The 13,298-nt window shown below is 49.0% G+C and overlaps 1 protein-coding gene across 1 annotated transcript in view; it reads right to left on the bottom strand.

The window, feature by feature from the left end:
- Positions 1–13,298, bottom strand: part of CSMD2 (CUB and Sushi multiple domains 2) — a 546,707-nt gene that overhangs the window by 57,611 nt on the left and 475,798 nt on the right. The window contains exons 43-48 of the mRNA XM_053660680.1: positions 11,658–11,835; positions 10,235–10,380; positions 5,183–5,263; positions 4,577–4,690; positions 3,405–3,593; positions 237–383 (exon numbers count right to left, since the gene is read on the bottom strand). Coding sequence (XP_053516655.1) covers positions 237–383; positions 3,405–3,593; positions 4,577–4,690; positions 5,183–5,263; positions 10,235–10,380; positions 11,658–11,835 — 855 coding nt within the window. The remainder of the gene's footprint in view (positions 1–236; positions 384–3,404; positions 3,594–4,576; positions 4,691–5,182; positions 5,264–10,234; positions 10,381–11,657; positions 11,836–13,298) is intronic.

Raw genomic sequence — 13,298 nt, 5'->3', positions numbered from 1 at the left:
AGAGGGAAGAGGTTAAAAGTGGGGAAAGGGGTAGAAGCAGGGGAGGTGGGAAATGTCCAAGACGCCCGCGCAGTTACAGGTCAGGGAGACTTAGAGGAGGAGAAGGCTGCCGAGCCCCACGCGGGCGCTGTGCCACTGATGAAGACACAGACTGCGGCTATAGGGCTGTCTGGGGAGAGGAACTCAAGGGGCTCATGGCCTTCGGCCCTTCTCATGAGTCCTTATGTTTTACGCACCTGAATACCGAATCTTAAATCCCTTCCGATTGTAGGCATGGTCCGACGACCAGCGCAGGTACACCGAGTTGCTGGTGCTGGTGACAACCAGGGGAGCTGAGTAATTCCCACTGAGAGCTTTCAGCAGAGGACTTTGTCCAGAGGGACCTGGGATGAGAGCCCAGGACACAGGATTACAGACCATCACAGCCACCAAAGATATGGAGTCGATCACTTCAATGGAACCACCTGTTTCCTCCCCACTCAGGTGAAGGCACAAAGGCTGGGAGTGGTTGGTAACCTGGTCGGAGTTAGCATGCTCATCTGTCCTCCCGCCCCCCTCTCTGCACCCACAGGTCTTGCTCTAGGTGCTCTTTCCTCCTGAGCCCTGAAGCAGTGTTCCAGGAGGCCGCCGCCAGTCCAGCGCAGCTGGCAGTTGACATGTAACCTATTTGCCGTCTCGGAACTTGCCCAAGGTCAAGCAGCCGGTTAATGGAAAAGCTGGTTTTCAACCTGGGAACTTCCACCTTGCCACCCTACTTCTCTGGCGTGTGCTACTGAGCTGGCAAAAAGTTTGTTTAATTTTTTTTTCTGAAAAATAAAAGACGCCTTTTCCATTTTCACCAATAACTATATTGATTTGGATATTTTGAGTTTGTCGGCTGTCTCTCACATGGGACAGCATTGATTGCTCTCAGGTAATGTCTCAGTTTGACTGTTATTAACTTCAACTGGTCTACCTGGCCCTGGAGCATTGTCCAGGGAGAAATCTCCAGCACAAAACTTCACATACCACTTTGGACACGTTGGATCAGTCACAGCACCTTCTCCATTCGCTGCACAAAATTTTTTTTTTTTTGCATTACAGTTTTGTTTTTACCTATCTTGCAGTAATAAAGCCTAATATGCAAAAAATGTTGCTTTCTTCTTTCATCTTCAATATTAAAATGGCTACACAAAAATTCAGCAATTTTGAGAAGTTTTTTAAATGCATGCGGATGTGACAGCTGTCACAATGCAACCTAACAAAAAATTTTGAATGAAGTTAAAGACAACTAAGTGCTAGTAGAACCAGTTTACAGAAAAAAAATGAATGACATTTTTTGGCCAAGCAATAAAAATAGCTCAGTGCCTGCCATATAGGAAAAATACTTATGGATGAGTAGATAACAATAAAGCTAGAGAAAACCATCAAGTCTCAATGTCATAAATAACATAGTTCCCCACCTTCGTTTCCAAGACTTTCCCAGAAAAGTCTCCCCCTGCTCTTTTCCCACCTTAAATGCCTGGGAGTGTATTCTGAGGGGGCTGGTTCAGGAATGCAGAATATAAAGCCGGATAATCCAAAACACAGGCCTTGGCACCCTGGAAGAGCCCTGAGTGGCGGTTCTAATGTGCTGCTGAGACAGCTGTGGGGAGCTTGGCGTAAGTAACAGACCACATTAAACAAAGCAGAGCCATCAGTACTGCTGGGATGAACCCTGAGAGGACAGGGCGAAGGCTCCTAGAACTGGCATGCCAGGAGAGGCCCACTGCATTCGACCAGAATACCCCTAGCTGACTGTGTTCCTCAGGAGGACCTGGGGGACATGCTAGGTCCTAATGCCACATGGAACACACTGGTGAGGGTGAGCACCAGCCTCATGGACACCCTGAGTGATGGCTGTCCTCTGTCAGCCACACTGAAGGGAGGAGATGCTATCACAGAACTCGACTTCCTTGTATTGACGAGGGTGAGGAGATTCTAGAACACAGAGGCCAGCCGGAGGCACCTGACAGTCAGAAGCAAGGTTGGCACAGTTACCAAAGTGGACAGCAGGGGATGGCATGGCAGCGGGAGGGCCTGAGCCTGAGGGTCTATGGAGATGCTCCCAGACCTCAGGGAAGATGGGCGGGAGGCCAGAATAAGTGAATACAAAACCAAAACAGATCATGGCCATACAATCAAAGGGCGAGAAAAGCTAATCCCAGTGGGAGGTTACTGTTTGCCAATTTGGAGACTTGAGCCAGGTTTCAGTTCTTTCTATAGAACATGTTGACAGAAGGTGAGGCTGGGTGCCTGTGAGATAGGACCCCATAAAACATCAGTTGTGTAGAGTAGTGATTCCCTCAGTTCTTCCCCCCAAAATACCTACCACTATTTACCAGGTAACTGAATACTGAAGAAAGGGGAATGCCAAGATATTTCAAAGACTTCTGGGCAGAGTTTGAACTGATGCCGTTACCCGGGGACTCAGAGCGCCCTCAGGGCTCCTCTGCAGAGCGGGGGGTCTGGGGGTTGGGGTCGGCGATGCATGGAGTCCTGGCCCCAGTGCACCTCACAGCACAGACCTAACCAATTAGCAGCGTCAATTGCAGTAGCTGTGCCGGATGTGCTAGCTTCATTAGAGCAGGTTAACACAGGCTTGGTTCCATGGAATGTAATTATTGATCTCGCAATGCATTCTTTTCCACACCCACCAGAAAGAAGGATCGTGGGCAATTTGCATCCCTGTGCAGCAGACAAGACTATACATTCGTGGTCTTGCCTCAGAATTATGCTAATTCTCCTGCTCTCGGACATAATACAGCGGGAGGAGATGTGGACCATCTGGACGTCCTGTAGAATAGAACATATTGGTTCTCTATACTGATGACATAGTATTAATCGGATCTGATGAGCCAGAAGGGACAATTAGTGCAGATGTATTTGCAAGACGCATATGCCATAGAGGGTGAGAGCTAAATCCTACAACATTTCAGGTACAATTTTTAGGATTTAGGGGTCCAGGACATGCTGAGCTATTTCCTCCAAATGAAAGAGAAAGTTATTGCATCTTTTTTCCTCCCACCACTCAGAAAAAAGCATCATGTTTGGTAAATTTCTTGGGGGGATTTGCAGGTAGCACATTCTTGCCCTGGTGACACTGCTGTGACCCACTCATTGGGTGACATTCAAGGTGCTGGCTTTGAGTGGGGGCAAGATTAAGAAAGGGTTCTGCAGGGGCAGGTCCAGGCTGCAGTGTAAGCAGCTTGCTGCTGGGACCATGCACCCGTCAGCTCCCATGTGCTGGGGCTTCTGTGGGAGAGAAGACAGTACGTGGAGCCTCTGGAAAGCTCTAATTGGGAGTTTGCAGCATTAGGCTCGCAGGGCCCCAAAGCGAGTCTGTGCCATCTGCAGCAGGGTGAGGGACACAGCATGTGACTCACCATCAAAGATCTCAAACTCATCATACTGCTTCTCGCTGAGGAAGTACTCCACCGTGACGGAGATGTTATAGCCGGGCTCCACTCTCACCAGCCAAGAGCAGGTCTGGAACTGGGGGTAGCTGCCGGGGTAGCTCTGACTCAGGATCACACCTGTGGAGTCTGTCAGCAGCTCATTCGTGGGGCAGTGCACTTGCAGAAAGAAAGAGAAATACCAGGTACATCGGACAGAGAAGGAACCAGACCAACACGTGTGCTTGTCCCTGGTGCAAAAGACAACCACCAGAGAGCCAGTATTTGAGCACAAACAAGACCCCAACGCCTGTCACTGCACCAGCACAGGGTGACCTGAGATGCTGTGTCAATGTCATCAAATTGCTGAGACTCAGGCCTGGCCAGTCAGAGCGAATCAAGGAAGTTCTGGAACAGGATGAAGGCTGAGGTTCCCTCTTATTGGGGGCTGGCTGTTTTGGTGGGGGGCGGGTTGGCTCAACTACAGTAAAGAGCTACTGGATTTCTCCATTTAGTATCAGGGTGGCCTAATTCTGGGGTGTGTGGTTCCTCTCTTCCTCACAAATAATCCACATTACACTTTTTCCTTTCCCTTACTTTCTGAGACTAGGGGAGAAGCTGACTTTTTTCTCTATAAGCTACTAAATATTTGTTAGTAGAAATAGTACTAGTAATTATAATAATAGCCAACACTGAGCAGTTACTATATGCAAATGAGTTTGGAGTTTTATTCCTGGCCTTAGCTGGGGTAAGTTAGTGAAGTGGATCCATCCTCTGTCAAGGCATCACGCGGCAGTGAAGTCAGCTATGGTCTCTCGGTTGCCGAGTTCAGCCCACAGGACCCTGAGCACATCCGCACTCCAGTAGGACACAGCCCTTCCCCAGGTCCCAGAACTTCCCCCTTCCAGTGATCATTATGCCATTTCCAGGGAATGTCAGTTAGACAAAAAGAAGACAGAAACAGACGTGGCCACTATGGCCAATTCCTTGCCTTGGACCTAGGAGCAGGGCAGAGACCGTAACTAGAACAATCACTCGTCTACTCACTTGCTAATTCAAACATTCACCAGGTGACCTCTTCCTCCCTGGGCGGGGACCGGGATACAGAGGGCTGGGGTTCGGAGGAACTCCAGACCCAGAAAGGCGTGGCTCAATGTGATTACCTTCACATATTGGGGGCGGGCCTTCAAACTGCAGATAAGTTCCAAGTTTGCAGGTCAGGATTTCACTCCCCACCAAGGTAAAGCCAGGGAGGCACCTGTAGCGCACGATGTCACCTGTCAAAGGGAGAGTAACACGTGGGTGTCCTGGAGAGGTCTGGTCCTGTCAGCACCCCTTGGTACCTAGAACTCACTTCTAGGCAAGGTGATCAGTGGAGGGTCGTGTTCTGTTCAGGCTTAAGTAACTAGCTCAGCTCCAGTCGGATAACCCAAACAACCGCCGCTCCCCTCTCCCAGCTCTCCTTGCTGAGCCTGAGGATGATTTAACGTTCCGGGAACTTTTTACAGTGTCTTACAGGGATTTTTTTCTCAAAAACACAATGACTTAAATCACAGAAAAAGAACCCTCCCACCCTGAGCTTTCCTAGCTCCTATTCTCAGGTGTGGCTAAAAGGAAGAGGGGGTATACTTGGTGCAAACCCAGTTGATGGAGTAACAACCCTTTGCACGGGGCCTATTGTTTCTCTCCACGGACAGGAGGGAGAGATAACCGCTGGCTGGCCCCCTCCGACACCTGGCCCCCCGTGGATGGTGTGGGAGGTGCGGTACCTATGTTGAATTCTTCGTTCTCTGTGACGACCTCAGCGTTGGGGAGGATGGTGGGAGGAGGGCACTTGGTGAGTGGATAAGCTGAAAAGACAACAGCAGACCAGTCAGTGTGAGGACATCACCCTTGGAGCACTTAGGCATTCAGGGCTTCACTTTCTCACTCCTTCTTCACTTACAAGCAGATACTAATGTGTATCTCTATACAGGGTAAGTTTAACCGAGCAGTTTTCCTTATCTGCTGTTAAGAGTAATGGCAAAGGACAGAGAGTCCAGGAAGCTGCAGACAGCACCTAGCAGTGAAGGGAAGGGGAGAGAAGCAGGTGCTGAGCACCAACTACATGCCAGGTGCTTTCACACGCTGTCACCTTTGATTCCCAGGATAGCTGATCCCCCTGCAAGCTGCTCAGGTACTCCTCCAAGGTGACACAGGAAGCCAGTGGCACAGACAGGATCTGAACCTAGGTCTGGCTGCTCCAAGTCTCATATTCTTTCCACCATACGCAGTGTGGGTGTGGCTTAGGTGAGTGACTGCTGAAGTCAGCTTGTTTACCTTCTGGCCTCTGCCCAAACACCTCTGGCTCCAGTGGATTTTGTAAACTGGAACCCAACCCTCTGGGCAGAGACTGGATTGTGCGTGGATGGTGTCACTGAGGCAAGTTCAACGTGGGCTCACAACTTGTTTCTCATTCGCTACCTGCCAGGTGGTTAAGCGCTATGTGAGTGTCAGCTGTGGCCGCCGCCGCTGCTGTTACTTCCAAAGTCACCTCAACCCATGGTTTCCTTAAAATTCTACTTGTTAAAAAAGAATCACAAATGTAATACATTGTCATTGAAGAAGATAGGAGATCTATGAAAACAGTAGGAGGAAAATTAAACACACCCACTGCTCTCTCAGAGGTAACCACCGCCAACCCTTTACTGTAAGTTCCTAGGGTGTTCATTCTCTGCATATGGAAGTATTGTTCACTTACAAAATTTGCATCATGATATGTACTGGGTGTCGGTCTTTGTGTACTTACTGTATTACAAGAATATCCCCATGTAATTACACTTCAAAAGTGTGATTAAAATGATTTCACAGTATTTAATTGTATAACCTACTAGAATTTATTTAAGAGATACTCTATTGTTAACCATTTAGGTTTTCAAAGTTTTGCCATGTAAAATAAAGCTGTGATGAACTTCCTTCCATATATGCATCTTTTATGGATTTTTTTAAACCTAAGAATGATTAAATTGTATGACCTTTTTGAAGTACAGGCATCTCCTGTTGAATGTCAGCCATCCGTGCCTGGAAATCAGATGTTCTGTGCAAAGATGCTAACTAGGAGTCTATTTCCCATTACTGTAGTGGGAAAAAACTACAATGCATAACCCAAAATCCAAAAAGTACTTAAAACTAAACACACACACACACACACACACACACACACACACACACACACTCACACATGCAACAAACCATTATGCTAGAAGCTAAATTCTTAAAACATCACTTCAGATCACCCAACGACGAACACAGTGGTAACAGAAGAGCAGTTCTGCGCACTGCAATGTGGACAGTTGGCAAACCCCCCTAAAAGTTCAGTGCATCCTGCAGAGGTTCTCACCTGAGACTCTGTAAAACCTGGGGCAGAACCAGGGTAAATATGAAAGACCCGGTGGGGGCGGACTCAGGACAGCACCAGCTGGTGGGGCGCAGCTCACGGTGACCACCACGCTGTGCTGACTCTCAGAGCCAGTGAGCGGCCCGGGAGCACACATTCCAAACCTCATGTGGGATTGTGACATTTTACCAAAAGTAGGTGGAATGTAACTTAAGACTTTTCCTGAACTATAGTTTTTTTTTAAACAAAAAACTGTCATATTATGTTCTCGGGTTTAACTTTAATTTTTTCTACAGACGTGTCTGTTGAAAAATGTGGTGCTGAGCGGTACAGAAGCTTTATGAAGTGTGGGCACGGAGACCAAGTGGCGCCCTCGGGGTGACCAAGTGGTTTAACCTGGACTTAACGTAAACCAGGGAGCACAGTGGCCGCGCTGGATGAATGCTACCCTTTTTCTCTGCAGGAGAATCGCTCCAACAGACACTGTCCACAGAGCGCGAGTTTCCCCAGCGCTGGGCACGCTCATTCTTCTTCCCCCCTATTCATTTCATGGTCCTCTCCTGAGGGCCCACCCCGGTCAGACGCTGTGTTAGCTGTTGAGGATGCAAGAGTGAACAGACACAGGCCTTGCCCTTGAGGAATTTAGGGCCCTTTGGGAGAAGAAATAAGACAAAAGTTCCCTAAATCCCACCACCCGGGCATAACCATTGTTAGTGTTTTGGTGAGTGACCATGGATCTCTTGCAGTCAACCCCTCCCCCCAGACACACAGTGTACCTGCCACGTTATTGCTGCAGAACTCATGGGCAAGGAGGTGGTCAAGGCTCCTCCGTTTCATTTTGTCCCTCCCCCTGCACAGGAGCAGGGGGAGGCGCTGGTACAGCCCAGTCAAGGCCGGTACAGGTTCCCATCCTAACTGATGGGGACCGGTCACTGCTGTGCACCAAGCAGCAGTCGGCACAACAGGAGCCCTCACAGGTCAGTGCAGTTCGTATTCTTCTTACTGCTCTTTCCAGGTTTGTTCTTTCTCATGCGGGTGGCTGTGTGCAGAGCTGACCTTTCAGCTGCAGCTTTTAAAGCCAAATTAGCTTAGGGAAAGAATGTGGTTCACTGGTTGACTTTATCAGATGACTCAAGGCTCTGTATTCTGCTTTGTGGTCCAAGTTCAGGCAGCAGTAAATGGCTTCCTTTACCATTGTTCCTGCATCTCTCTCCCCCCTCCCCTCTCTCTCCATCTCTCTCTCTAAAAGGGGTGGCTGCGGTCTAGGTTAGGAGTCCACAATCATTACATCCTTTGGTTATGGCATCATCTGAGCCCCTCGACATCATTTGACTTTTTTCACAGAATATAAACATTTCTCTTGAGCAATAAGTTATATCCTACATGAATGATTTTAAATGGCTATATTTCCCCTTTTTTTGTATCTCCTCATTTGCACACCCAATCCCCTATTATCTTACATGTGGATTGATTCTAATTTACCTGTTATAAATATAATTTCAAGGATGATCTTTATACACAATCCCCAGAAGTAGGATTCGTGGGTCCTAGACCCTTGTTCATTAGGAACCTTGGCTGAAAGTAACACAAATCAGCTCGGGGTAGAACAAGCAAAAAAAGGCTCACAGGGCCGAGAAGCTGGGGAGGAAGCGTAGCCAGATGTCATTTAAAGGAAGAGGACAAGGGACTGAAGGGCCAGCAGGAACCAGGACACTTTCCCTCAATTTAGGTTTGTCTGATTCCCACGATTAGATTCGGGGTGTGCGTCTTTAACGGGACAGCCACCGAGGCGGTGCAGGCTCTTCTCGCTGCGTCCTGTCAGGCAGGGCGTGACTTCGGTTTGTCCCATTCCTGATGACACTCACTCGAGTGACCTGAGGAGGTGGTGCCCTCCAGCCCTCCCCACTGCAGGGCTATTCTTCTTCCCTTTGTAGTCATTGTGTGAGGAGACGGTTTGAGGCAAAACACCCTGTTCCTCATAAACCCTTCATTAAGTTGTTGGTTAGTTAACGCCTGTATGGATACACATGGTGTCCTGGTTGATGGGACAGGTTACTTGCTTGTCACTGACATGAATTACTTTGATGCTTGGATCATCCCCTTCGCGGTCAGTGGGAGGGAGCCCCTCCTGGCTGGCTCTAGTCCTTCTGGCATGCCTCCCTCATTTTTTGAGCACCTCCTTGCTTTCTGCCATAGAATGTTCCAGGCTCGTCTTGTACTTTCTCGGCTTTAGTCCTGGAATCAGCCATTTCCCCAAGGAGCGCTGGTTCATTTTTGCAGAAAATGGTTTCCAGGACCTGCGGCGCGCTCACCTTGGGATGCGGCTCTCTGGGAATGGCGGTTGGAGTTCTGCTGTGGCTGTGGTGGGCTGTGCCCTCCACGTGGTTGTTTCTCTGTCTCTCTCTGTTTCTCCACCCCTACCTCTCCCCAGGGCCTGGGGCTAAACGCGGTCAAGTCTCTCTACGTACACAGGTGACGTAGTAACACCATTTAGTCCCGGCGCAGCCCACGGCGAGAACTCAAAGAACTGGGGACAGAACTGTTTCCAGGGTGTGGTTTTGGGCACGTCTTCCGGCCTTCCTTGGCCTTCACATCTTCATTCACAAAAAGAGGGTAACAATATCTTATCCGCCTCACTACCCCATGGAATTCTTACAAACCACAAACTCCAAGCCCCTCATTGTACAGGTGAAGAATCCAAGCTTTCAAGTTGGAGAGAGACCTGCATGAGATCACACACCTGGCTTGAGGTATAAAGTCAAGCTTTCCTGATTTTCAGTTCAAATATATGTGATGCTCTGAAAGTTATAAACACAGAGGATTATTCCATAGATAGATGAAAGGCCACAAAAAAACTTTCTGTAACTTTCTCTGTGCTGTGTCCACTATGACAAAAATGAGGAAATATTTGAATCCATAACTTTGAAATCTTAGAAGAAAACTGGCTGTCAGTAAGAACAAACCCATCCTGAATCATTCATTCTCCTCCTGCTTAAATTCTCCGTGACTTCATTGATGCACAGAATGTCCTGTGAAGTCAACAGAGGCCCTGGGCTCCTCTGGAGTGGGATGACCCCCAGAAGGTGCTGAGGGACCAGCTGTGGCACAGGCAGGTGGTTAACTGGCCAATGAGTTGATGTGAACAAGTGGGATGAGAAGCCTCCCTCTGCCGCTCTCATCTTGAACTCGGCACCAGCGGTCAATGTCATGTGCCTCTCTGCCCTAGTAGTGTGGAGGAGGAGGTCAACTTACATTTAGAGAGCCCTGTGCTGGGAGGGTTCACACAGGCTAACACATTTAATTCTCATAACTTTGAAGACACTGAGGCTAAGAAGATATGTAAGTCATTCACAGTCACACAACCGGGCATGGCAAAGCCAGGGCTCAGGGCCAGCCTCGCCTTGAGAGCCTGGGCCTTCCCAGCAGGCCAGGCTTCCATACTGACCAGAGAAGGCTATGGCGAAGATCCCACCCGTGGCTGCATCTCGGTGGAACTTGAGCAGAACCTGGTTGGTTGAGCTATGCAATGTTTTCTTGGCCAAGCTCCTGGTGAAAACTCCAAGCTTTGAAGCTGTCTGCTGGGGCCCATCCCTGCAGTAGGAAAGAAGGTCCTGGCATGTCACAAGTCCCTATGGCTGCCTACTCTACCTGGTGCCATCAGTGGCCTTAAGAGAGGCCAGGGGTGGGTGGCTGTGACTTATTGTCTTTCCCCAAAGTTCTAAATACCTCTCTTCAATCTCTCCCGATGTGGTCTCCCAAGAAAGCTGACAGAGTTGGTGAAGTGCACACTGGTTCCTTATTTACCTGACCCTTCACCAGCCCAGCCTCCTGGAACAATACTCCCACCTGAGAAGCGGGAGCCACGGAGCAGGCTCTCTCGGTGCCAGGCAGCACTGGAACAGGGTGGCAGAGGGTGCAGGAGGCTCAGGCTGCTGTCTGTGCCAGCCCCCATTCCCTGTCCCCCAGGCAGAGACAGAACTATGTCACCTTTCTGGGCAAAGGATTTCTTCCCTGGAAACTTATCTAGTCCCTTCCATTTGTTCTTAGCCACTGCCTGGAAACGAAGCTGGCAATGAATCCAGGGCGGTCTGGTTGCAGCTCCCTCTCCCTGGGAATTTGGGGAAGAGAATCCCACTGTCCCCTATTGATTCTCAAAATGGCAGTAACCTTCAAGCAAAAAAGAATTTTACAATCATATCTTTGTCCAAAGATCAAGTGGTTTGGAAAAACTCGTCTAGGAAACTATACCTATCAACTAATAATTCACGTTCCTATTTTAAAATTAACTTGAGACAGTCTAACTATACAACTCAAAGCAGAGACATTCAATTTGGTAACCGCTAGGCAACACATGGCTATTTACATTTAAATTAATTAAAATTAAATGAAGTTGAAAAATCAGCTCCTCTGGCACTCTCGTCACATTCAAGTCCTCAACAGCCGCTGGTAGCTGGTGGCTGCCACGTGAGATGGCACAGTCCTGGGACATGTCCATCACCACAGAAAGTTCTGTTGGACAGTGCTGGCTCAGCACGAGACTTCTCACAGCTCCACTCCAAAGTTCTTTCTTTCGTCCAGGTAAATTATTACAGGTAAATGGAGAATTTTTGCTGAGACTCTGGAAATACTGAGAGACTCTGACTGTCTACACCCACTCCCATTCACCCACTCACTGCTACTTTCAGGGCCCCCAGCAGGACTCCAGATTGGGAACCACTGCCCTCCCATTACTCTCCCTTCGAGGAGCCATTAAGGGCTAAGGAAGTAGACCCCTCATTCGCTGTGCTAAATAAACAGATGGGTAATCCAGCTTAGAGCCCAATCAATGCCCTTTCCTTATTGGCTGTTTCCATGGCAACTGGCCCTACCAGACGGTGATGTAGTCTCCAGAGGGCTCTGTCTGCAGCATGCTGAGGTTGAGGTGGATGCCATGGCCAATGGGCACGGTGATCAGCCAGACACAGTCCTGGGAGCTGGAGTATGGGCTGGGGAAGCCAGGGGAGTACACAGTGCCATTGGGAGAGGTGATGTTCCCACCGCAGGGGACTGCAGAGAGGGAACATGAATACAGGTGAGTGCAGGAGGTCACCTCCCAGCTGAGAATTCAAATGTCTTCCTAATGAAGTCCCAGCTCCCAGCATAAGTCATTCTGTTCAAACAGATCGGGTGGGACAGGGAGAGGTGATGGGCTGTAGACGGTCTGGCCTGGCTTCCCCCATCAGCCCCAGCACACCCCTGCCCACCCGGCCCCGATCTTCAGTGCAGGTGCCTCGGTGGGCCTGCTTCCGCCTCCTGCCTCCCGCCTCCCACCTCCCTCTTTCTCTTTCTCACGGATGCCACCTGTCCAGGAGAAAGGGACCCACTAAATAAAGCTCTCCCCTCTCCTTTCCTAGAAATGGAAGGCAGATGTTAGAGCTGCAGTACTTTTGCTGAGAAGAACTTGAAAATTATGAAAGTGGAATTTTCCCTTTTTACTTGCTCTAAGACTTTTAGAATGGTAATTTTGGTCTTGACTTAAGAGTTGAGGACTCTTGTGGTGAAGCTAAGGTTGGGTTCCAATGATGGCTAGACTATTTATTGACTAGATGAACTTAGAAAAGAAGTTTAGTTTTTTCTCCACCTGTAAAATGGGATTAAAAATAGACCCCCTCATAGGATTGTATGGTGATGTGAACTGAAAAATGTAAAATGTCCAACCCAGGCCCTAGATAACAGAGAAGGCATTTGCTGCCCATATATGAATCTCTCTCCCTATCTTCCCATCTCCCAAATGTGATACCCAGTTTTAGACTCACTGTGACCTAGGCTTTGGTAGGGGGATGAAGAGTCCCTGAGGTCTCTGCTGAGTTCAGATTCGGTGACCAAGGAGGAGAATGAAAGAGTGATTCTGGGCAAAGAAAACTGGTCCAGTGTCATGAGTCCAACACATCTGGCTGGCACGGGATGTCAAACAGACACGCGGACAGACCCTATCCTACCACTTCCAAGCAGGGGACATGGCCTTGGGAATGCAAATGTATCCTGCAAGTGGGGCGTGGACACACCATTCCTCCTACACACGCTGAACACACACTTGGTCCTGGCACAGCCTGGGGAGACAAAAGGGAGCAAGGATGGCAGAGCACGTGGTCCTGTCCCATGGCACTCACAGTGCACTGGGCTATAGCCATGGACACCAGCATCTGCAGCAACGGGGAGCACGCCATTGGGTGGAATTCCACAGCGGCATTTAGGGGAGCCCCTCACCTGGTCTTGTGAGTGCAGGGAAGGATTCCTGGTAGAATTCACATTTAGAAGACTCAGACCTGAGGGATGACAAAGAGCTAAGCAGGCAAAGCAAGAGAGGAGAGCAACGTTCTCTGAGGAAGGAACACCATGTGCTCAGAGGTCAGAGTATATGGGAAGACTGAAAATTTTTCAGCTTAGTTGGAATGTGAAGTCTGTGAGAGTGGAGAGCACTAGAAGGTAAACAGAGAGCAGGCCTCAAGGGACACGGTGTACTACATTCA

This window comes from Artibeus jamaicensis, unplaced genomic scaffold (assembly GCF_021234435.1).
Source record: "Artibeus jamaicensis isolate MK-2021 breed Jamaican fruit bat unplaced genomic scaffold, CSHL_Jam_final scaffold_847, whole genome shotgun sequence".
In the NCBI taxonomy this organism is placed as follows: domain Eukaryota; kingdom Metazoa; phylum Chordata; class Mammalia; order Chiroptera; family Phyllostomidae; genus Artibeus; species Artibeus jamaicensis.
Note: the sequence above shows the minus strand (reverse complement) of the source record. Positions and strands in the feature narration are given on the sequence as shown.